The sequence below is a fragment of the Aythya ferina genome, assembly GCF_964211825.1.
Source record: "Aythya ferina genome assembly, chromosome: 14".
Classification (NCBI taxonomy): Eukaryota; Metazoa; Chordata; class Aves; order Anseriformes; family Anatidae; genus Aythya; species Aythya ferina.
In genome coordinates this window covers 9,987,043-10,011,101 of record NC_140312.1, presented here as the reverse complement: position 1 = coordinate 10,011,101, position 24,059 = coordinate 9,987,043, and the positions used below count along the sequence as shown (strand labels likewise).

Below are 24,059 nucleotides of genomic sequence, written 5' to 3'. Positions count from 1 at the left end.
TGCAAATGAGAGCAAGTCCATGGGCAAAGTCTCAGGAACCATCAGCCAAAGTGCTGATCTTCCTGGCAGGAAGGAACAGAGTCTGGTGCATCCAGAAGGCTTAAATTTTGAAAGGTTGGTTGATATCTTACCTAGCTTAAAAGAAAGGGTTACAAAAAGCGTGTTTAAACATTCCTCATATGATACAGACAACTTTCTGAAACACTGTGGAAAGATGACTGTGTACAGGAATATTTTGGCTGTGTAGAAAGAAGGTATTCGTAATTGCTGCTTTTTAGTTCACTCTTACTCGTGAAATAGTTGTCACAGAACAGCTACACAGTGAGCATCTTAAGGAGCACCCATTATTTCTAGAACATTTGCATGAGAGGCTGCAAAAAATCATAACATACCTATTAATCACTTAGAGCAAGAATCAGTTTTACTTCGAGAATGTGCTACAAATGCATTATTCATCACCTAATTACAAGTGCTGAACTGTAGTTATGTTTTGTCTTGACTAAAACATGCTTTCCCTTCTTCTACTGCTCCCACCCATTTTAAGATCAGGATTATTTTTTTTTTTTAAACTTTGCTGTATTTAAATTGTATGGGATGTATGGTAAATCCTTTAACAGCCAAGCAACTAGAATTTCAGACACAGCCTTATAAGCTACTTGGCTGCCCCTGATACGCATGGGGGTGATAACTGTACAGTCATGCAATCCTTCTAGACAGGTTTGTGGTTTCCTCCCCACCTTTATAGGGCTTTCATACCTGGGTTCACTGATTCATAGTACATTCTGTCTGCTTCTAATTCTGAAGTCATAATTAGACACTAAATGGCATAATTAAAACCCTTAGTCTGGCCTGCGAGATGGGGATTTCAAGGTGATTCTGTGGTATGTCAGCTCAAACACATAACCCTTAAAACTTGTAGTTTATCACAGCTTACTGAAGTGTGTACTTATTTTTTTTTTGTATATTGAGCCTGAAGTACAGCATCCAATTCCCTCCCTGCTCTAGGACTTATTAAGCTATGTACCTCAACCACCTTCCTACATAACATAGGGATTCAGACATTGTGTTCCTCAGTGACAGAGGCAGCCACTAGCTTCTTAGAGGACTACTGGCTGAAAGGAAAAAAAAAAAAAAAACAAACACAAAAAAACAGGTCTAGACCATTGCCAGAAGTGCCTTGTTTTCCCAAGGCTGAGCATGCCTACACCATCACTACTATCAGACTGAACTTACTCAGGACTTACACCTTGTAACTAATAGGGCCTCCACGTAAGGTCAATTCAGTAACTGGATACTTGACTTTTCATAAGGAGAAGAATCCTAATGTGCATTTTACTTCATGATGACATCCACTATCAACACGGTGTTGTCAGAGCTGGGTTCATCTATGAACCGTGTAGGGCTGCACTTCCTTAGGGTTCCAGCAATCAGGACTTGTGGATTTCATCCACTTTTTCCTTAAGAAAAAGATCTCGAAAGCTGGGATTCTTTTTGAAGTTTTTTATTGCAAAAGGTATAGACATTTGCTGGCAGAATACTTGATCACATTATCTATTTGACTGTCATCCAGAGGACACTGCATGCATTCAAGCTGAAAGCACAGGGCAGTTTCCACTAGGCACCTGAGAAATTTCACGGGAAAGAAAAGTCTTTCAAGTTGAAAGAGACAAGTTTCAAACTGACCACCTGCTCTGGTGCCCTTTGTTTCCCAGAGTTACCTGGGAAATAAGAATTAAATCAGCTATAGTCATAGCTAACTGTAAACATTCTACTGCAATGAAACAGAAATTATCGGGATAATTGATCCTGAAGTGTTTTTTCCAGTTCTAAACAGGAAATGTGTCTTTCTAGAGCAAACAGTGCAATGAGTTACACCTGACCTAGCACCTACTGCTTGCTACTGTATTACACAGCAGAGGTGTATGATGCTTCTTCACATTGGGCCTATAACAAAAAAATCTAACAACTCCTATGTGGCCTCCAAGAGGCGACCCCGATCCCCCAAACATTTTTTTTTTCCTCTGCTCCCAAGTCTAATATCTCAACCCCCTTCCCTATTCCTTCCAAATAAGATCTAATTTCCTTTTTCATCCTGCCCCCCTGCCTGAAGGCATGACTAATAAGAATACATACTGCTCCCTGTATTGCTGTTAACAGCAAAATTATCTTCGCGATTCGGCTGTCCCTCCACACGCAGAACTCCAGGTCCATCTGAATTTCAACGCCTTCTGACAGGTCTGATAAAGGTGGATCATCTCTGGCAGATCCTGTAACAAATGCAACAAGCAATCCATTGCCAGTCTAGCAGGATGTGTATTTTGCAAGTGCAGCTGCTTAATATCAGGAACTCACTGCAAGAAAGAAAAAGAGTTTAGGGGATGGTACCTTCAAGAGTAAATGCATTTGAAGAGAGAATGTATAAAACTAATTAACAGTAGCACTGAGCTGCAGGTCATAGTGGACTTTTAACTACTTGAACCAGACAAATACAGAGATGTTTCAAGGCACTATGGCTGCAAGTCACAGATAACTCAGTAACTCGGGATGATATTACAGGCACTTTCATTTCTAACAGAAAGTTAAAAATCCATGCTCGTTGCTGTAATCATTCCAAGCAGAACAGCAGCCACTGTGGGTTACTTACTGCTGTCTTAACTTTTTCCCCAATCTACAGTTGATTTATCTTCTTCCAGAAAGCATTGGTAATTAGAACAATTCACATCTAAAAACCATACTGCATGAAAGAAGTTGGTTCACCAGCAAAGCTGCAGATTGAAGTTTCCCATCGGGATAGTGGTTCCTCAGTAATGTGCACACAGGCCTCGATATTCAAACCGACGCTATGATACAGGGCCTTAGCAGAGATGCACAGTCATTTGTGTTAAGACAGAGCAGCAATTATAGCCCCCTGAGGCCCCTTTAGTTATTTTAATCACAAAAGCCAGAATGAACTTGTTTGCAACAAAGGCACCCTCAGTCCTTTCAGCTGGAAAGATACAGGTTGCTCTATTTACACAACTCAATTGGAAATGGAGTTATTCACTCCCAGATCCCTTAACCTCACTGAATATTTCAGTCACTAGCAAATCAACACTCCAGGGTAAGTTCTAACGAAGAGCTATCTAAAAATTTCAGTGCTGAGGCACAATAACTTGTCACCACTCCACTTCCAGATGTATTTCAGTAAAAGATATATTTTTAATCCATTTGGAAGTGTTCTGAAAGCTGTCCAGCCAATTCCATGTTGATCGCTGCTCGATATGCTTTTACAGAAATAAAAGGCCTTTTGGCCCGATCCAAAACCAGCACTGGCCGAGTCCACAGTGTTCCTTGATAGCTGTTTTACATCATACCTATGTCTTCAGTCCTAATATATTTTTAGCAGACGCTTAAGTGGAAGCAGCTCAGATGACTGTCTGACACAGACAACGTGCTCATGATCAAAGTGTCCTCCCTGTTCAGCCAGGAAGAATACAGTGCCTTCTCTATCTTAGGTTATACAAACTGCAGAGATGAGCTACGTGAAAGCTCTAAGTAGTAAGTGCAGAAATACAAGACCTTTAGGAGGCATCCTGAGATGGAGCAGGAGGATCCTTATTCTCGGGCTCCGGAGGAGGAGCTGGCACGCTTTCCTCTTTCTTTTGTGCAGCCAAAAATTCATGAATCGCCCTCTCTATCTGGGGCCTGAAGATGTGGTTTAGTTTTGGATCCACCACCTGAGAAATAATTCTGTCCACTCCAGCTTCCAGCATTCCTGACCTTGAACAAAGACAAAGGAGTCATTCAGTTCCTCTGAAAAACTTCTCCCCACTCTCCTCCAGTAATTCTCCAGAGCCCTCCTGTCAACTGCAATTAGCATTAACATGGTGAGAACTGCAGCCCACTCAGTAGATCCTTAACAGGGAGTTGTTTCAACCACCTATTTCCCCCCCCTCACCCCTTCTCACTTCTCCCCACAGAATTAACAACTGACATCTGGTCTCACAGGTACTTAAATGACACCTTGGACAGGAGCCACTTTAATAGGGCTCATGTGGAAATGAGGTCAACATGAAAGCAAACAAACACATTTTGGCACAAACAAGGGAAACAAGCTATTCTGAGGAAGGCAGGTGAGAGCAGTCTTTTTTTTGGCTGACTGGAGGGAGAAGAGGCCTTCCCCTAATAACATTACTGTCACTCACTTCTTGTAACTGTTAGTCTAGACAGCTGTGTATTAATTAAGGAAACAAGAACACGTAGCACACGGCAAAGTTTCTGGAACCAAGCACCAGTAACTGAAGTGACTTATTGCTTCGAGGGCCGCGTCAGACTCTTGGATTGTGGGGCACAGGCAGTCTGGGCTTAAGTCATGTCTGTGAGGGACAGGAAACCCCGACAGTGCCTGCTGCTTGGAAAAGCAGCCACAAGACTTAACGAGGCTGCGGATGCTGGTGGGTGACTGGGTGCGGGGTCACCACACATCACATCACCTCTCACTAACAGCACGTGTGTGTCTGCATCCAGCAAAGGACAGCTACCCAGACATGCCTTGACAGCCTTCTGTGCTTGGTCCTGCACCCACAGAAGTGACAGGGACTCTCCAAACTCCCTTTTTCTTTTTTTATACTAGTAACCTATCTAAAGCGAGCACTGTGCGTTCTGCTAACTACAGGCTCTTTGATGGAACATTCTGCTACTGCCATTTCACTCTTGTGGCTGATTATCATGAAATAAGAGGATGTGTGAAGTGATAGGCATGTCTCAAGGACTTTAAGTAAAGGTAGAAAGTTCTGTACTTTCAGTGGATACCCTCTTCTGTAATTACAGATTAAAAACTGAAACTAGCATTAGGTACTAATGATCTGCAGTTTCCATCAAGGGAAATACAGCTTCTGCGTGCAAGACATTTTAGTAACTCTTCTTGGAAGCATAAATGCCATTCTCAAGTTCACTACTGCCCCCTCCCCACAACACTGCTTATATCAATGACTTTTAGTCAAACCAGTTAAGGCTCCTACTTCAGGCTATGATGAGTTAGCAGCAGGAGGTGCTAAACCTAGATCTCTAAGCAGTGAAGTTAATCTGGCTTTCCTGCTGTGCTGGAAGTACATCTTAAATAGCTGTTAAAAAGCTACACTCTGCTGCATGAAACTGGGCTAGCCGCGTTTCATTACTGCCTGCTAGTGGTTGGAGCCTACTTAAACAAGCTTTGGAATCATTAAGTTTGTCTTTAAGTGACACGGGCTCTCCTCCTTTCAGAAAAGGAAGATCAAGGTTATTCAACTCAGCATATCAGGTACAGTTTTGCTAAGAGGGCAGTACTGGGTTTTTGCAGCAATAACTTGGCTAGCTAGCAAATGTGAGTACCTCACCATGCTCCCCAACTCATGAAAACTACAAATTGCAGGTAAAGCAGCAACATAAGCCTTTCCATGAGAGTTAAGACTGCATCCACTGTTACAATAAAACTCAAGAGACTACAACAGAAGGTGCTGTGAGAAACTTAATGCTGCAAATTCTTATTTGACTCAGGTAGTGAGATGGTTATATGTTACTTATCAAATCACGTTACCACTGGTTTGCAGACCGGTGCTTACTTACTGAATCACACTCTGTCTGAGCCCATTTCGTAACTGGTTTTTGTTCATTGTTGGATTCCATTCCTGTTTGTCCAGGTGGGTCGATACAAAGTTGTCCACCTTCTGCCTCAAGTTTTGATAGGCTGGCTAAACAACAACAAAAGAAAATCCAGTTAAAGTGCTAAAAGATCCCCAACCCGCTGCCAGAACCCTGCATAGTACTTCTTTTGTTGTGTACCTGTTTCGTTGTCTGTATTCAGACTTTCTGAACAAAGGTAAGCTTGTTTTACTTAACAACACAACTGGTAACTGCAACGAGCAGCCTGTCAGCATGCTGTTACAATAACAGAAATAACTGATTTGCTTAAAAATTGTTGTCTGCTCCTAATTTTACTTAGTGAAATACAAACCATCTGCGTAGACAGGAGTTGTTCATACAGGATTGTTCTTGTCTGGAAACTGTCTATCATGGAATTCCTAGGAAACCCAGTAATTAGCGAGCGTTGCTATCACCAAAGTGATTTGCTTCTGTGACACCAACATCAAAGCTAAAAATTGGAAGGGTTTTGTAGGTGGAAACTTAGATTAATTCCCGTTTATTGGAAATAAAAAAAAGTACAAGAACGTATGGCCACTGAGGTTACGGTGCTGTGCAAGGAGAGTGTGGCAGCACCTAAACATCAAATGTGGTGTGAATGCGGGGTGCTGCACGAAAGGGTCGGTAACAGAGGGGCAGCCACACCGAGGGCCGGGTCCCTCCGCCTGGGCAGCCCCCCCAGGGGCAGCTTCAGGAGCCGGCTGCGGGCTGCAGCACGGGCCTGGCGCCGAAACCGGCCCCTGAGGGACTCGAGACCGAGACAAAGGCCCCGGGGAGAGGCCCCCTCGCACCTTGGTGTCCACGTCGGCCAGGCAGTCCCTGCGGAAGCCATCGAAGAGGCCGCGGCTCTTCAGCTGCTCCACGATGATGGCGATGAGCTGCGCGTCCCCGGGCGGCAGCGAGGCCGGGTCGGCGGCCCCGGGCCCTGAGGCGGAGGCCGAGCCTCCCGCTGCCCCCCCCCCGCCCGCCGCCCCTCCGCCCGCCCCGCCCGGCGCGGCCCCGCCGCCGCCGCCGCTCTCCGACATGGCCGGCGGCCGCCACCCGCTCGCCTCAGGCCGGCGGCGGCGGCGCGCGGCGTTTTGCGTCGCCCCGGCGCGTTGCATCTCGGGGAGGCGAGTCCTTCCCCCTCGAGGCGCCCTTATAGGCGGCGAGGCCTGTGAGTTCAGGAGAACTACGACTCCCAGGGTGCATCGCGGCGGGACGGCGGAGGGGAGGGGAGCGGTGCTGTCGCGGTGCAGCTTGGGAGTTGTAGTTCGCTGGGGGGGGGTGCTGAGGTGGGCCCTGTCAGGCCCTCGGGGGGGCTGTGGTAGCCCCGGGGCGGTGCTGTGCCCCCCATCCCGAAATGTAGACGTGGGGAGTAGCGGTCCCGTCCTGTCCATGCCCAGGGACCCCCGGCGGTGTCCTGTCCTTCATGATTTGGGAGTGTTTTTCAGTGGGGTTGTGCGGACAGCACTGGTGTGAACCCAGAAAAAATTATTTTCCTGGGATTGTGTTCATTAAATCACGAACAAAAGGAAGGGCACCCCCCAAACCAGTCCTCTTAGGGCCAACCAACACATGTTACAGACACTTTTCCTCTTGTGTGGCCTCAGACACGCTCTTAGACACTACTCTGACTGTGAGCTCTGGGTACAAACCCCATGCGTCAGTTTTGTTCCTTTCCCAGTCACGGTGCAGGGAAGGATTTAACGCAGCAGGATGTGCCAGCCGCAGGGAGACCCTGCACGGGAGCAGTAATGCAAACACACCCCGCATGGGTGCCCTCTGTACCCTGCTGAACGAGTACCAAGATGCAGCACTCTGCGTGCGCTGTCCTCCTCTGCCTGATTAAAATTCAGCAGCCCTGACAAGCAGCATAAGCTGTCCCCTTCCATCTGGCACCTCTGAGGAGAGAAGAGAGGAAAAAACCTGGTGGTGTTTTACAGAGCCCGAGCTTTGCTCTGACAAAAGCATCCTGTGCAAATGCTGCGTCCCATGAAGAGGCACGGGCGCTGTCCTGCATTTCTCTTTACTTTCACCCTGCCCAGACAAGGAGCAAATGGAGGGCTCGGGCTCTCCGTGTAACACTCCAGAGGCTTCTTCCACCAGCACTCCGCTTTTTTTTTTTTTTTTTTTTTTTTTTTTTTTTTTTTTAATATAATTTATTTATTAATGAATTTTGAGACCAGGATCTGCTGTCAGCCTGCTCAGTCCCACACGTTGCTTCTCGGGCGCGGCTGCAGGCGGCTGCCCCGGCAGAGGGCACCCCGTCCCCTCCTCTGACCCGTCCTGTCCTTTGCTCAGCCCCAGCCCGTCCCCTGCCCCGTCCCGTCCCCTCCTCTGTCCCCTCCTGTCCCCTCCTGTCCCCTCCGCACCCAGCCGGGGCCAGGCAGCAGCAGCAGCTCGAGGCTGCCTCTCCCAGCCCGCACCCATCGCCGGGAGACATCCAGCCCGGGATTCATGCCCTGGTGGCTCCCGCAAGCCGATGACCCTCCCAATTAACAAATGACCCAAAGACACTGTCACCTGTCACCCGCCCCAGCCGTGGCACTTGCCCGGCAGCACTTCCTTCTTCAGCACAGCACGGGCAGGGGGGGCTTGGGGTGTGCAGAAAGGGGAAACCTGGTAGGTAGCAGTGCAAGTGAGGATTCGTCGTGTTTTTTACAGGTTGGCTGGCTGTGTGACCTCGCTTAAGCAGTGTTTGGGGATCTGTAGCAAAGAAAAGCCCAGCATTTCACCTCATCTGTAGGGTATTTTTGCTCATCATCATAGCCTGTTAAATCCCAGTGTGTGAGATAAAGCAGGCCAGCCCCCAGGGGGGAGAATTCTGGACCTGGCCGTGCGTCAAACCTAGCGCAAAATTTGTCAGGTCTGTGAACTTTTCCTCTCCTGTATCCCTGCCCTCAAGGAAAGATCCAGGCGGTGTGCACGGTTCAGGTCAGTAGGAGACTCGGGAAGGGTGAAATCTTATCTGTTTTCTGCTGGTTTTGAAGACCCAGTTCTTGGGTCATAATACGTGTGTAGGGTGTTCAAGGCAAAGCTGAAAGCCTGAGGGAAAAAGTTTATTTCAGGAGAAATAACTAGAAAAAAAAATGTTTAGAAAGCTATTTGATGAAAATCAAAGCAATGATATTTAGTCTATTTTCATATGTTACAAGTCCCCTAAAGCCCATTCCATTGCTTGACCAGGGGAGATAAAAATGGTTGATCATAGTTTAAATTGGTAAAGTCTCACCCGTCCAGAGTCACGCTTTCCTTCACAGAAGCTCAGCTCTTTTTGTCAGTGGGTGCCACCACCGCCTCCCTTCAGGTTTCCTCCGTTCACAGCCCCCACTCTCCACCCACCCCCTGTTGCTGTCACAGGAGCAGCAAACCAGCTCCTGTTTTCTTGGAAATTCTGGTATCACAGGGAAAAAGTTCCTCTCAGCTCCAGCTGCCTACAAAAAGTCATGGACATGCACATTTGTGGTAAACATTGTAAATCCTGTTTTATACTGCACCATTGGTTTTGCATGATTGACATCATTTCTTCCTTAGACGATGCGTGTAGCTTTTTCCTACGGCATGATTTGAAGCACAAGCCCCTGCCCATGAGGATTTGGGGTGGGGGCAATCAGTGTGGCTGGCAAAGGGGAAGGCTCACTTTCCTCTCTGAGGTTTGCCAGCTCCTGTGTCAGTGTTAAATGATGCAGACTGGACGGAGGAGACACAGTAGGAAGCTTTCTCTTCTTTCTGACAATTTCCAGCCACAACACTAGAAGCCACTTACTGAGTCTAGCTTCTACCAGCTTTGGCCATACCAATGATCAGAGAAAGGTGGAGCTGCAGAGCCCCGCTGCAGGGGTGGGGGGTGAAGCTTCGTACGCATGTTTGGGCTGCTAGTGACAAAATTACTGAACTCTCTCTGCTTCAGCTGAAAACTTGTAGTGTTTTAGCATCAGTTCTGATTCTCTTGAAAAACTAGAGCATTGAACTGGGACCATGATTTGTCCAATGCCTGTGTGTTTTGGGTTTGGGAATAGCGTAATGATATAGCAAAAGAAAGTCTGTGTTAACCCCAAGGGAGATCAGACAGAGCTGAGCAGCTATGCAGGCAGTCCCTGCTCTGCATGGAATTCTGCCCCTGTAAATCCAATCACTTTATAAATAAATAAATAAATAAATAAATAAATAAATAAATAAATATTTCCCTTCTAATTTCCATGTAGGAATAGCCCCTTAGGAATCTTGCCATGCTGTCAAAAAGCACTTCAAGCTGAAGTTGCATGTTGAATTTTGTTGTCCCAGCCTAGCTCACAAAATGGGCACTTGACGGATGTGCATTTCCAGCCATGGAAAGCAGCATCAGTGCAAGGTTTCATCACCACCACCACCTTCAGTTTCCTCTGCAGGAAGGGCTTTCTGGGTTGGACACAGGGTCGCAGGAGGAAGAGAAGACTGTGAATGGGGCTCGTGCCTGTGCCAGTATCAGTGTGTCTCTGCAAAGTGCTGCTGGAGGCAGAGCTGGTACTGAGACAGCCTTACCCTGTGCAATGCAAAAACCAGCTGCTCCCAAGCAGGAGCTGTGGAAGCTGCCTCCCTCCCTCCCTCCCTGCGCTGGGACCTCCAGCAGTACAGACCCAAATCTGCTTTGCTGTTCTGAGCAGGTGAGCGTTTTCCCTGGTGTGTTTGCAACCTAGATATTGCCCTGATCTGGCTGCACACGAGAACTTTACAGTACGTTTTAGTGCAAGCTGGCTAGGAACAAAGGTGATTCTGGCAGCAGTGTCAATGAGATGGAATTTACTCTTCCCTTTTAGCAGAACACAAGCAATGCCTGCCTGGTTTGCCTGTGCTGAAGGGTGTGCAAGTTTTGCATCGTGCAGATCTGGCTCCTTTCAGCTGGGAGGAGGGAGCTGTGCTCAGCCCCAGTCCTCTGCACCGTGGTGTTAACGACAGCGGTGCAGAAAGCCCTGAGGTAGGGAAAATGCATGTGTAGCAGTGAGGTCCTTTTGGTGTCCCAAGCTCCAGGTGGGCTGTTTGCTCTTTGCCTCAGGCCTTGAAGCGGTTAACACAGCGCTCGCCGCGTGGTGGCTGGGCTGGGGTCAGTGCTGCAGCGAGCTTGCTTTGGCAGCCGGAGGAAGCGCCGGAGTTTTTAGATCCTGCGGATTTACAGAACGAACAGCTTGGCTGCACAGGTGGCAAATTATTGAAGGAGTTGAGAAGTCAAAGGAATGTTCACCAGCCCATGATTCTCTCCTGAAGAATGCACACCATGCGCTCAGCTTGCCAGCCAAAGCCCCGGAAGAAAATGTGTGTTCCCTGCACATTTGCCATTCATGTTGGGCAACATACTATCCACAGAGCATATGCTCTGTGTGTGACACACTTTCTGCATCAGCCATGATTCAGACTAAGCCCCCAGCCCCACAAATGTGGGTATGGCCTGAGCTCATAGCCAGCTTTGCTCGTGGCAGTGATTCCAAGAATAATGTATTTACTCCTGAGGTTTAATGTTAAGGTGTTGCTTGCAAGATTGGGTGTTGTTGCCTTATAAATATTGCTGGTGTGATGGATGACATTGCAATTCCTATATGGGTTTATTTTTATATGTAAATAAATATAAGTGTGTGTATGTATGTGTAAAGTACCTGCAGAGGTATCGGGGTGTTAGAACAGCAGGTAGGGACTTCAGGCAGACAGAGTTTGTGTATGATATGCCCATTTCCATCCAGAATGGTGGTTCTTGCTCCCTTTCTCCCATTCTCCCTTGATCCCTTGCCCCCTTTCTCCCTCTTTTCTCCTTTTTTCCCACTGTGACCCAAACCCTTAGGAGCTCCAGAGCACTGTGTCTTTTAGTACCTAAGGCCAAACCCATTTGTAAGGCTGAGCTGCCGCAGAACTTTTCAGAGTTGTGCATGCTGTGTCCTCAAGCAGGAATGTCACTGTTGTTCATTCTTAAATCATTGTTTCCATTATTATGAAAGACTAAAAGCATGTGGGAAAAATAATATAAATATTATTGCCATATATGCAGAAGTGGGTAATTTTCCACACCCGATTGTCAACCGAAACCTTGGAGTGCATCTGTGTAACAGAACACAGTGGAGTAATCGGCTTTCATTTGAGGTTTTCACAGGTTTCGTGAGTGTTTATAGAAAAATAGCGATTAGGTTGATGAATTCAGTAACTGCCCCGCTATGCAGGGAAACAGAGGCTCTTTGGTGGCAAAAACAATTTGCTTGTGATTGCTCTGGAATGCAGAGACAGGGATGGGAATAAATCTGAGAAACCTCGGCTCCCTGTGCACACTGCCGGACACAATCGTGTTTCTCAAAGCTCAATATTCACCTTTCCCGGAGCCCATAGGCTCGCCTGAGCAGCGTCTCACTTCCCATACCACCAATTTTACTAGTGAGGGCAGTACTGCTATAAAAAACGCCGTGAGAAGCAGCGTGCATGGCATGAATTGCTGCCTATTTCTGATCTTTCCCTTTTAATATCTGTGTCAGGATAACGTGCCAGGATAGCCAGTTGTCCATTGCTTATTTTTACTGCATCACCTTTCCAGAAACTCTTCCCTGCAACTCTCTGTAGCTTTGAACCCAAACAGGGTTTGACCCTTTGCTTCTCCTTGCCCTACCCTACCTCAGCCTGGGGAATGAAACCCCATATGTAGAGCTGCTCAGTGGGAGGAAAGCGTGACATGCTGTAGCATTTAGGGACCTAATGCTGCCTGACAGCTGATTGGAAATACGCTGGTGTCAGAAAGGGAGCCAGCTGTTCCCTTACCTTCTGGAGGGAGGTAAAGACTGGGCTGTCACATCCAGGAGTCGAGCAGCAATTACCCTGACGTTAGAGGATGAAAGGATGCAAACAAGTAGGCTGAAAATTAATTTCTTTTGCCCCTCTGTTTCATGCATCCATCAGCGGTACATCTGGGCACTGCAAATCTAATTTAAAAGTGTAATTTCTATCCCAAATGATTGTGTTTGCTGTACTTTTTGCTCTCGAGTCAAGTTCAAGGGGGAGCAAACATGGAGTAGAGGTTATCGCTACCTCTGTATGCTTTGCTTTAGCCTATTTCTGGGTGGATATGTGCATGTGTATTTCTTTGCATGGACTACTAACACATGTTTTATGCTCCAAGTAAGTTCCTTGCCCCTTATTTACAGCTTGCAGTTTTCTTCCCTTCTCCAAGGACCTGCAGCTCTTGACCTTTTAGCCTAGTAAATTATTTACACGTGAAACAGTGAATCAAAATGATGGGTCTCAGGAAGATGCTGCTTATTCTCAGGGAACAAAACCACATTTATTCCCGAAATCTCCTTCCTGAGGCTTTCACTGTAGGCTTGTGTGTCCTGTCCTCCTCAGCCCTCCGCGCTCTGAGAAGGAGAGGCACTCCTTTTTCACACGCCTGGTTCATTTGCAGAGGGAAATGTGTTTCTGCCTCTGATTTTCAAACATCCCCTCGACATTTGGGGATGGGGTGAGAGGACGTTAGTTTGATATCCTCCCCTAACTGGGAAACAATGGAAGAATGCAAGAAAAAAAAAAAAAAAAAGGTGTGCAGAAAAGCCCAGGTTGCTACAGAAATCCCAAAGTGAGGCAGATACCAGCAGGATTAGGGATGCTTAACACTCTGAGCTAAAAACTTCATGGGGCATCTGGCCTCCCAAACACTCATTCCTTGTACGAGAAACTGCTGACGTGCAGGCTGGTGGGTTACGATGCCCTGAACATGGTGTCTGGAGAGCACGGCCAGGTGACGCTTTCCAGCACGTTTGCTTTTGAGGCCCACCAGTAGCTGGCTGCCCAGGTGGCATGCCTCGGGGCTAATTTTAATGTTTACCAAAGCCCCCAAGCTCCGTGTCAGTGCTTGCAGTAACTCCATGCTTTTGAAGCCTGAAATAAAAAAAAAAAAAAAAAAATAATTAATAAAACAACTTCACGCTGGCTATTTTTTAAAAAACAAAGTTGTTTCACATCAAGGGCCTCTAAAGGAAGGTTACTTAAGGAGGTTATTTTTAATTCACTGTAAAGTACACATAACACTACTCAGTAAAGCTCTTTCAGACTCTTTGATGAAAGGCGCTATTGTAAGTGAGACAATTGTGCACATGGTGTGATGGGGAGGTGTTTTTTTTCGTAGAGCTATATTAATCAAATCGAGAAAATGGTGCTGTAGGCTTTGTAGCAAGCACCTCGCCGAAACTCACACAGTTTTATCTGCAGGATGGAGAAAACATACACTGGGGAACGTGAGCCCAAGAAACAAAGCGGAACGAAAACAGAAAGTTATTTAAATACTTTGATTTCTTACCACATAATTTTGCCTATTGAGGGAATGTGGGAAAATCAACAAGAAGTCAATATTTGAAAAGCAAAGGTTTGTTTTGGAATTATCTCTATCAGCTTTTTTTATTTTATTTTATTTTTTCTCAACACTGTTTCCCTTCACATTAAAAGGCTGGGACATGCCAAGCACCTCCTTTGCAGAAACCACCCTGGTTCTGAGTCAAAAAAAAGGAAAATAAAGCTTTCTGACATTATAAAAGCGAACATTCCAGAATAAAGTGGTTTATTTTCTCAAGAGCATAAGGAATTTCATGAAACATATATATTTCATGAGGAAAATGGCCAGTTTGTGGGTATTTCATGAGAAATGAAATTTCTACATCATTAAATGGCCAGAGAATAAATTGAGAAGAAAAATGTATGAGGTTTTTGAGAACTTCTAATCTTGTTTTAGTTTTAGAAATGACAACATGGTTTGATAGTTCTGCTGGAGCTGCCACTCACGGAAAGGTGAGTTACACCTGTCCTGCAGTGATGTATGGCCCAAAGGGTGTGCCAAGGGAAAGAAAACCTTTTGTAAAGGTTTATTTTATTAAGGTTTATTTTCATAACATGGCCACGAAATGAAAATCAAGTTGGTAATTGTCTTCTACACATTTTATATTTGGAAGGAGAAAAAAGCTGTGCAAGATCACGAAACCCTTGGAGAGAAAAAGATCTCATATCTTCCTCCCTATGTATAACTGCATTAAAACTTGCCTTCTGAGCTTTGTGCAGTGCTCAGTGCCCATCATTTGTCTAACACGGAGTAGCCAAACGCACCACAGCTGGTATTTGAGATCCTTTTATCCATCCTTCTCCATACATACACACACAGAGACAAAAGTTAGTTTCCTTTAGGCAATGCAGAGCCCTGGGAGAGCGGCAATTTCTTTGATTGCTTATTGTAGCTGTAGCACTGGAGATAAAAGTTTAATGCATCCTTATTGTCTCTGTGCTTTTAAGTATTCAGCTGCACCGAGCAATGCATCTTCATCCACGTAACCGACTGAATGCAGTGGTTTAAGATTAACAGATTCAATGTCAGTGCCGTTACCTTTTTTTTTTGTTAGTGCTCAAGGAATAATTTGCATCGGAGGTGAGCGTCGCTGTAACAGCCCTGGCAGATGGGCACTGTGCAGCTCAGGTACGAGACAATGCAGACAGACGGGTTAGTAGAGGCAATAGCAGCAATCCCCGGTATGATATTGCTGTAACGAACGATGGGCAAAGCAGCTTGGAAAAAATGGGGCTGGCTCCTATTCAAATACAGCGAGCTGCTGGGCTGAGCGCTGGGCCACAAGGGCAAGCTGAACCCTGCTTCTGAAACAGAGGAGAGGGTCTTGGGGCTGGATCCCCATCTCCATCATCCTCTCCTCTGTCCTAGAGAGAAGTGAAAGCTCTTTTAACCAATGCAGAAATTGCAATGCCACTCCCATTAGATAGGAACAAAAGAAGAGGGAGGCCAAGTTTTGTGCTGCCCTAATTTTAGATTGACATTTCCATATTCCTCTCGCCTTTTGTCACAGCGTTGGTTTCCCCTTGCAGCTCCCAGGAAGATGCTCGTGCTATTTCCCTGGCATTTCCTCTCCCCTCTCCTAACCACCATTCAGCTCCAGTTGGAAAAGGGAGGTCAGGAGAAAAGTGCCCTTTAGCTGACACTCGGGTAACCCAATCCCCGCCCTGTTGGTCGGCTGTGCCGAATTCCAACTCATCTGGTTGCACTGAGGGCTATTGTACCAGCCCTGCCATCAGAGCCGGGTAATTGATATGCTTGAAGGGACTTTAATAAGGAAGAAAGCTAATCAGTTAATGTAAGGGGAGAAAAATAAGTCCAACAGCCTTGTAGTCCATTTTGTTCCACTGCAGCTTCCCCCAGAGCCTAGTGTGGAGCCTCATTCGGGCTGAGCGTGGCGGAGCTGAAAGACTGGCAATCCCTAGCAGCAACTACAGAGCACAAATGGGTTCAGGGTGTGTGTCTTTGCCATGCTTGGTGAGGCTGGGGGTGTGCTGGTCTCCTCCAGGGAGCATTTAGGAGCTGGGGGAGCTGCTGAAGCTGGGACCTTCCTCTAAAGGGGCTGCTGAGGACCAAGGGCCCTGTGCTGGCCCAGCAGGCTCACAGCAAGCGAGGTGAGTGCTGTTGTGGGGATTTGGTACCACAACACACACACCTGGATGTGTCCTGTTTTTTGAAGTTGATGTTACAACAAAAACTGCAGCCAGAGTAGTCCCTCTTCTCCATCAAATGGATTAAAAGGAACAGGCTCAGCCTTCTGACACATCTCTTCTGTGGTCTCCTGAAACCTCCCCAAATCCATCCTGGTATAGCACAGTCCTCACCTTTATAGCCCTGGGAAAAAAAGTCTGAAATGGATCAGAGAGAAGGGCCTAGATAACATCTCTCTCCTGGCCTTCATTTTGTTCACCCGTTTACTGCTCTCCCTGTACTCGGACACACCGAACAGATGATTTGTGTCCCCTCTCTCTAGGGGAGAGAGGTCAGAGGGTCTGAAAGGCTTCAGAAACCACTGAAGTCTGTGGGAGTCTCCTCTCTGACGTTGATGGATGCTGACACTGTCCTTTGGGGAGGAAAAGATCAGGAAGAAGGGATGGGAAAGAAGAAGGAAAAAGCTGTGGAGTAGGACTAAGAAAACAAAGAGATCCATAAACAAATAGGGCTGAGCAGTGTTTGTTCTGGATGAATTTTGCTTCCCACCATGGCCTTCAGATTTGTATTCTTTGCACAGAAATCCAGTTTCTTCTACGAGTCCTGTAAACACCACCTGCTTCTGGTGCTTCAGATAATGAGATGGGCTGGAACGAGACCAGACCTTGGGCACAACCGGGGCTGAGGCCGATCAAAGAGGGGAGGCAGCAAGAACTTATCAATGATTTGAGAGAAAAGTCTCATAAAAAGCCTTTTTCAATATAAGTAGAGTCTTGCTGAATGTGGTGGGACTTTGGGGAGTGAGGAGTTCACACGAGATGAAACCCCTCTAGCTGTTGGTGATAAATAATGTTTAAGGACATCTTTGAGGTATTGATCTATAGCTGCTGCTGTGTCCTTGCTTGCTTCAGCCCTGTCTTGAGAACCTGGGGATGGTGCATGGTCATGCTCTGTAGGGCAGTGCATGGTCTGGTCCTGCTGTTACATGTCCTCGTACCCTTTTTCCCACTCCAAATGCCTCATTCTTAGACATTGTTCATCCTAGAGTCACATCAGAGCAGGAAGGTGATGAGAAGGAGGTCTCCGTGTTTAGGAAGGAGGTATCCACACAACCAAATACCCTTGTCAGTGCCTTAGATAAGCTGGATTTGTGCCTGCAGGCACATCTGCAGCGCTGCGTCCACTTCTGGGCTCCCCAGGGCAAGAGAGAGAGGTGGAGGTGCTGCAGAGACCAGTGAAGGGCCACTGACATGTTTAAGGGACTAGAGCATCTCTCAGGTGAGGAGAGGCTGAGAGCTGGGACTGTTCAGCCTGGAGAGAAGGCTCGGGGGAGTCTCATCCATGTGTACAAATTCCTGAAGTGAGGCTGCAGGGAGGATGGAGCCCGGCTCTTCTCGGTGGTGCCCAGTGACAGGGCAGGAGGCGATGGGCACAAACAAAACGGGGGAGGTCTGAACATAAGAAAACACTTTTTTTTTGCTGTGAGGGTGATGGAGCGCTGGCACAGGCTGTCCAGAGAGGTTTTGGAGTCTCCATCCTTGGAGATGTTCAAGAGCAAGCTGGATATGGTCCTGGGCAGCTGCACCGGGTGGCCTCCAGGGGTTCCCTCCAGCCTCAGCCATCCTGTGGCCATGATGTGTGTTCATACAGACCTTCTTCCTTCAGGATGCCTGGTTTCACCTTCAGCCCCATGCTCTTAAGCCAAGGTGACTGGGGGAGAAGATCAGGTGCACTGGGCTCGATGCCCGTGCCCATGGCTGTGCATCCACGTGCACCGCCCCTTGCCCACAGCCACTCAGCACGCACGTGCTGCGAGCGCTCGCGTACCTCCCGGCGCCTCTCCAGGTGCTCCACACCCACGCTCCCCGTGTTGCTAGCGCTGCTGAACGCCCGTTAGCAACCAGGAGAAAATCTCCCCAAAAGGTCCTTTTAAAGGGAAAACTCGAGAAAGGGAAGGCACTCGCTCTGCTGCCGTGTGGAGGAGGTGCAACGCTGCCACTAGCGAGCGGCCGGCTGCACGGCTTGGGTTTCCCAGAGCTGCTCTGTTTGCTTTCGCACTCTGGACCTTGGCATTTTAATGGCATCTGTGTCATTTAAATTGCAACACCCTGATGTGAATATTCATGGCAGCAGTGCTCTGCCAGTCATGCTTGCCAGGTCCTAGGTGTGTTTGTTAAATGTGTCAGAAGAACCATTATCAGGCACAGCTACAAAGGTTGACCGAGTATCTGGGACTTAATGAGAAATGTTTTTTTTTTTTCTTCCTTTATTATTATTATTATTATTACAAACTTGAGGTAGTTCCTTGCTGAGTGCACTTCCAGCCCGATTTCCACCCTGCGCAGCCTGCCTGTCTGCCTATCCACTGCTCCCTTCTACCCTCCAAAAACTCTCGGCCAGATTTCAGCTAGGATCATCAAATCACAAAGTTTCTACAAATTTTATGAAAACCGATGACTAGATAGCAGAGAAAGTCCAAAATTAGTCCCCCAGCGAGAGCAAGACAGGCAGAATTTAGCAATCAGCCACTGTTTGTAGCTCCCGGCCAGCCAATAAACCAGTTCCTAGTTGTGCCCCAGCTAGAGCCTCTGCTCCCTCTTGTGCTGCCAAGCAGAGATCCTGGCTTTTGGGAGATGGAGGGGACATTGCTCTGGGGAAAAAAAATAAAAATATATATGTTTACAGACACAGGACCCAAAGCTGGTGGAAGCCAGGCTTCATTGCTTCTGGTACATGCAGAATAACTTGTTTTGATGTGTAGTTTAGAGACCTTAAAAAAAATCGGTAATGCGAACCAGTGCTTCCTAGCAACCCTACAAAAACAAAGCAGTCTGTGCAGCTTCGCCTTCCTGAGCCACAGTATTGGGCTCATTGCAGGAGCAGATTTCAGTAGGAGCCTTCCAAGGGGTTCCAGCGAGCAGGGAGCAGGGGAAGGAGTGCTGGCTTGTCCCTGCGTGCTGGTGTCCAGCCCCACATTCCTTGTGTAGAGGAGTTAACGGAGGGATTGGGAACAGGGAACACAGATGGGAGGCTTGGGTTGTGTTATTTAAGAAGCGAGCAGCAGCAGCCGTGTGTGTACGGGAGACAATTATGAAGCTCCTCTGTTTCTTTGCCTTGTATTTTGTCAGTGGAGCACAAACGATACAGGAACTTCATCTCACATTAAACTACTTCTTATATAATTATTGCCATGAGCGTGCCCGTGAGGTGCTGTGGTTAGGATTCAGTACAGGTTGCTTATCTGAGTGCAGTGCTCTCAAAATCCTCCTCAGGCTGCAGCTTCTCAATGGCATTTATTAAAGGCAGATTGGTCATTTTAGCTCAGTTTTGTGAGATGAAAGGAGCAAGATTTGGTGCGGGATTGCACCAAAATATGCTTGCCTCCTTACTCGAGGCAAACTGGCACTTGTATCCTGTGGGATGGAGGATACACACACACTCTGCAAAGAGCCCTCGTGCTTTGAGACCTAATATCCATGTCTGTCCTCCACGTGGGTGAAGGTGCCGCCAGTTTGCCTCGAACAGAGTGGCGAGCAGTGCAGAAGTGTCACCCTGCTCCTCGCCATCCTCGCTGCTGGCTCCTCCTGTGTGCTGCAGCAGGTGCCCCGTGCCCTTTCCCAAGCAACGACCTGTCAGCTTTTGGCTCCTTCCTGGGACGGGAGAACAGTGAGTGCTACAGCAAGGGACTCCTGCGGGGAGGGCTGGCCCTTGGCACAGAGGAAAGGAGTTGCAGCGAAGTGCTGAGGCTGGATTTACCTTCACATGGCGTTTGGCTGAATCATGGTGCACGGCTGGACCTTACAGACCTCCAGCGTGAATTTCTGAGGCTGTCCCAAATTGCTGCCCCGATTCAGTGGCTCCGGGAGGTCTGCAGGAGTACAGGGTAACCTGGGCTGCTCCCTGCAGGCTGCGCTGATGGGTGCACGATGCAGCTCCAGCTTACCAGGAGCCCCAGCCGCATCCCAGGGTTGGCTTACCAAACACGGCCCTTCGTCTCGTGTCTTGGAGAATACGAAACTTTCCAGGCCTGACAAGCTGTACAAGCTGTCTTAACAAGACGGTCTGTTAATATTTACTAAGTTTTGTAATGACCTCTGGGCTCCCTTAACAGTTTTGGGCAAACCATGCGAGGCTTCCTTTCTGGCTGAGCTTTGTTGTGTGCGGAGCAGATTCAAATCCCAGCTGAAGGGGGCTTGAAGAGGGGGGGGAGGATTGAGCAACACATGGAACCGACCTGAGGAAGCTGCTCCAACCCTCCCTGAAAGGAACCAGCTGAATTCCACACGTGCCGAGTGGCTACCGTTGTGGGCCACGAAGGGTCCCCGGAGCTGTAAAACCTGTGGGTGCCATCCCTTTACCCCGGCATGATTTTCTGGCGCCCTATAAAGCTGCTGCATCACAGCATGCCTATGCGCCGCCGTCACCACGCCACCAGCCCCACGGAGCTGCGGCGGCGTGTCCTCCTTCCAGCAGGCGAGCTCCCAAGGGGAGGCATCCCCTGAGCACGCTCCAAAACAGGCAGCCGGGAACACAAAGTTCAGCGCGAGCTCCGAGCGCCTGCAAGTTCTGCTGCAGTGTCCTTGAGTGCCCTCCCCCTGCCCCGAGCCTCTGCCTTGAATGCTTTTGGCTCCTACAGCCCGAGCCAGCGCGTGAAACCTTCCCTTCCTGTTCCTCTCCAGCTCTTCCAGCCTTACCCTTCTTCCTCGCCTCTGCCTTTTATGATCACTCTTTCCTATGGGGAGAGATCCCAAGCACAAATCTGTTCCTCGTGCTGCAGCTCTGCAGCCTGGTTGCCTCTTATTTTGCTCCTCTGCTTGCTCTGTGGTGCAAAGCGGCGTGGCTGTAAGGTGGGATTCAGGACAGCGCTTGATCTGTCTTGGCACCCACAGCTATCAATCCCAGTAAAGCCTGACAGTGGGGGGATTTGGAAGTGAGGATATTCCAGTTCAGAGGTACATTGCATTACATTTTAAACTATTTTTCCTTAATGCTTCTCTCTGGAGCAATAAGGTGCTGTTTGCTTTACAACTCGCTGCAGTATTTATAGTTTTTGTTGCTAAAACCCAATGAATCCGGCATGTCTGACAAGGTTGGGATTCCTCGGTATGTCTGAGTGGTCAGTCTATCAGGTCATCGCACACTGAGAGAGAAATTGGAGTCTGAGAGCATGCACGAGACCAGGAGCTGATGTTATTGAGGGTTAGTGCAAAATGGGAAGTAACAGCTCCGGGGAGCGCTGCTTAATGCAGTGTTCGGCATGAGCGAGCAGATCTTTTTGATCTTCCTCCATTCTCTGTACTAAAATCAAGCTGGATTCTGATTTCATTTGGACCACTGGAAATTATGAGAGCTGATAATTCGAAATACGTAGAAAGTTTTCAAGTAGTGAGCTGACAGTTGTCCTGAGATTAATACTGTTAGCAGCTCAACTTTGCAGTGACTGCTCCTCATTGACACAGCTACAACTCAGGCAAGATTTGGCCCTTATTGAGGAAACTTTGTTATGGCTTTGTAGTGCATACGGAGAGAAGAATTTCTTTAGTGATTTGCAAATGTTCATTTCCAAGGTTTCCTCAGGTGGACTTCAGCGTACACACCCCAGCCTACTGACACCTGGACTGGGACCACTGGAGATGAATGGCGGTAGGACAAGAAGAGCAGTGAGGGTATTAACACAGCTTTCTCTCTTTTATTGCACCTAAAGCACCTGAAGCACAGCAGGCATCTGGGCACAAGCAGCTCCAGAGAGCCTCAGGCACTACAGAGCCTGGGTACCACTGACCTGGGGGTTTCCCCTCACAGGGATGCTCCCCACCTTACGAGTGCTGCACCCAAGAATGCTATAGCTGCTTGGGAAGAATGCCAAAGAAACCATACAATAAATGAAGAGCTGACCTTGGGATGTTTGGCCGGGTGCCATAGGCCGAGGCACCGCCATCCTGCAAAATAAACCTTCCCGTCCTTAGCACAGCAACATCTGTGGAGGATAAAGGCCAGCCCGACTGCTGAGGCTGCTGAACTGTCACCCTGTTACAGCGCGGGGGGATCTGTCCCAGCCCCCTGTCCCAGCCCTGACGGATGTCTCCCAGCCTCACTAATGAGATGCAAGCGCTTGGATTTGCACGCCCGCAGCAGGCAGGCTCCTCCCGACAGAGCAGCCATATGGGCAAACTTCAGGTGTCTGCATCGTGGCTGCATATGCTTTAACATGGCTTTTTTTATTTATTTTATTTATTTTTAACTCTGTTTCTTTTGCTGCCAGGCTATATAATGGCTTTTTCAGCTTCTTCCCTGGCATCCTAGATTGTACTTGAATGGAGTTTGTCTTGTCACCCTCTAAAATGAGATGTCAGTGGATGGCTTCTCACTTTGTTAATGGAGCAGACCCTGAGCTCCCTCCCAGCCTACAAATTGTCCCGACAGTGGTGGTTGTAGATTGCTAGGGTGGCAGATGTATCTCAACATCTAAAAGCTGATGCTGTTGGTTTGGATTGAGGAAACACCCATACTTTGATCCTGATACAAACCCATACCATTATGTGGTGTATCAGTCCTCAAAAGCTGTACTGGATGCCCAAAGCACATGGAGTGGCTGCGGTGTGCAGTACAGGGTGGGATGACTCTGGATAAAAGTGGCTGCACCACGAGGTTTTGAAGGTTTTTTGAGGTTTTGATTAACAACAACAAGTTTGGGGCATCCCCAGTCCTTCTGGCTTGGAGGAGCTGCTCTGTTTAATGCAATGACTTGAAGAAATGTCCTCTTGGCAGTGGAAGGGCAAAGCTTTCACCCAGATGCCGTGGGTTTTGTGTGCACACAAGTGTGGCCGTGCTCTGGAGTCCTGAGTTTGCTGTCCCAGGCCCCAGGGGACGTGTGGTGCTGGCACTCCCAGGGGATGCTGAGAGGTTTCAGGTTGGAGAAGGGGCAGTTTGAATGGTTTGCACGTAGCTTAACGCCTTTTCCTCAGTCCCCCTAAGAGCCATCCATCGTGGGAGGTCCCTGTACTTGGTGGGGGAGCTTTAAACTCAAGGCGTCTAACAGCGGCGTTGACATTTCTGTGAGTTCATTGCCACTGATCCTCCTTTCATGTAGCTTTTCAAATAAAGGGTGGTTTATGAAGGGTGATACCCAATGCCGATCAGCGTTGACATTGCAGATTTACATCGTTTCTGAAGAGTAAAACTTGTCCTGGTGACCTTGCCACAAATTTCCCTTTGCCATGTTGTCTGGCTTGCTGTAGCCTCTCCCCGTACATAGCTGTGCTCTTCTGTGCTCCGAAGGGACTCTGCTGGTTTGGAGGACACAAGATTCATGTATGAGATTAGCATATTTATAGATTATGTAAATATCCATATAATTTATACCAAAGTACTGTGTGCTGCCCAAATACAATCTCTGCTGCCTCCATCACACAGGTGCACTTCATCACAACCTACCTGGGGCGTTACTGTGGCTTCAGCCGTCCCAATCAATCAGTACGTGGATTCTGAGTGCGAAAAAAGACAGAAAGCATCTATGGGGAAAAATCACACCTCCTGCCATCTGTTTTTCCTTAACCAAAAAACTCCCCAAACTCACAAAATTTGTCAATGCGATACCAACAGAAATGTTTGCTGCATTTGGATGCGTTTATGCGATGTTTCTATTGCTTGCTGCTTTTGCTTGTCTCCTGTTTATGAAGTTAATGCCAGGCTTGTATCACGGTGAAGGCACAGAAAATTCATACTTGTGCACACCATTTATGCCGACCCTCATTTCCCGTTGTATTTGCAGCGCAGGGTGCACCGGGGGCTGTCTGCTTTGCTCTCCTCTGCTCTTCTCATGAAAAGCTGCAAGCACCTTCCTGGGTGGTTTACGGAGCTGCTCCAGTCCCAGCCTGCTCTATGGGATCTCTGACCACTTAGGGTTTTTCCTCCTGGCTTCTTCAGCGGGGTGGAATCG

At 47.9% G+C, this 24,059-nt stretch overlaps 1 protein-coding gene and 3 long non-coding RNA genes across 6 annotated transcripts in view; 3 read left to right on the top strand and 1 right to left on the bottom strand.

Moving 5' to 3' along the window:
* Positions 1-24,059, top strand: part of LOC311444753 — a 217,593-nt gene that overhangs the window by 138,766 nt on the left and 54,768 nt on the right. The gene's annotated exons all lie outside the window — the stretch shown is intronic.
* Positions 1,486-6,683, bottom strand: BOD1 (biorientation of chromosomes in cell division 1; the record flags this gene model as incomplete). Of its 2 annotated transcripts, none has more annotated exons than XM_084536127.1 (4): positions 1,486-2,351; positions 3,559-3,759; positions 5,584-5,708; positions 6,450-6,683. In XM_084536127.1, the coding sequence occupies 3 exons, from the start codon at positions 6,681-6,683 to the stop codon at positions 3,561-3,563; spliced, it is 558 nt and encodes a 185-aa protein (XP_084392253.1). In that variant the 3' UTR covers positions 1,486-2,351; positions 3,559-3,560. The 2 variants fall into 2 exon arrangements, with proteins under 2 accessions (XP_084392253.1, XP_084392254.1); XM_084536128.1 differs by having other exon boundaries at positions 1,486-2,267.
* Positions 10,140-11,250, top strand: LOC311444756. Its single transcript, XR_014698047.1, has 2 exons — positions 10,140-10,283; positions 10,437-11,250. It is a non-coding gene; the product is annotated as an uncharacterized lncRNA (long non-coding RNA).
* LOC311444755 lies at positions 20,944-23,254 on the top strand. Its single transcript, XR_014698046.1, has 2 exons — positions 20,944-21,072; positions 21,688-23,254. It is a non-coding gene; the product is annotated as an uncharacterized lncRNA (long non-coding RNA).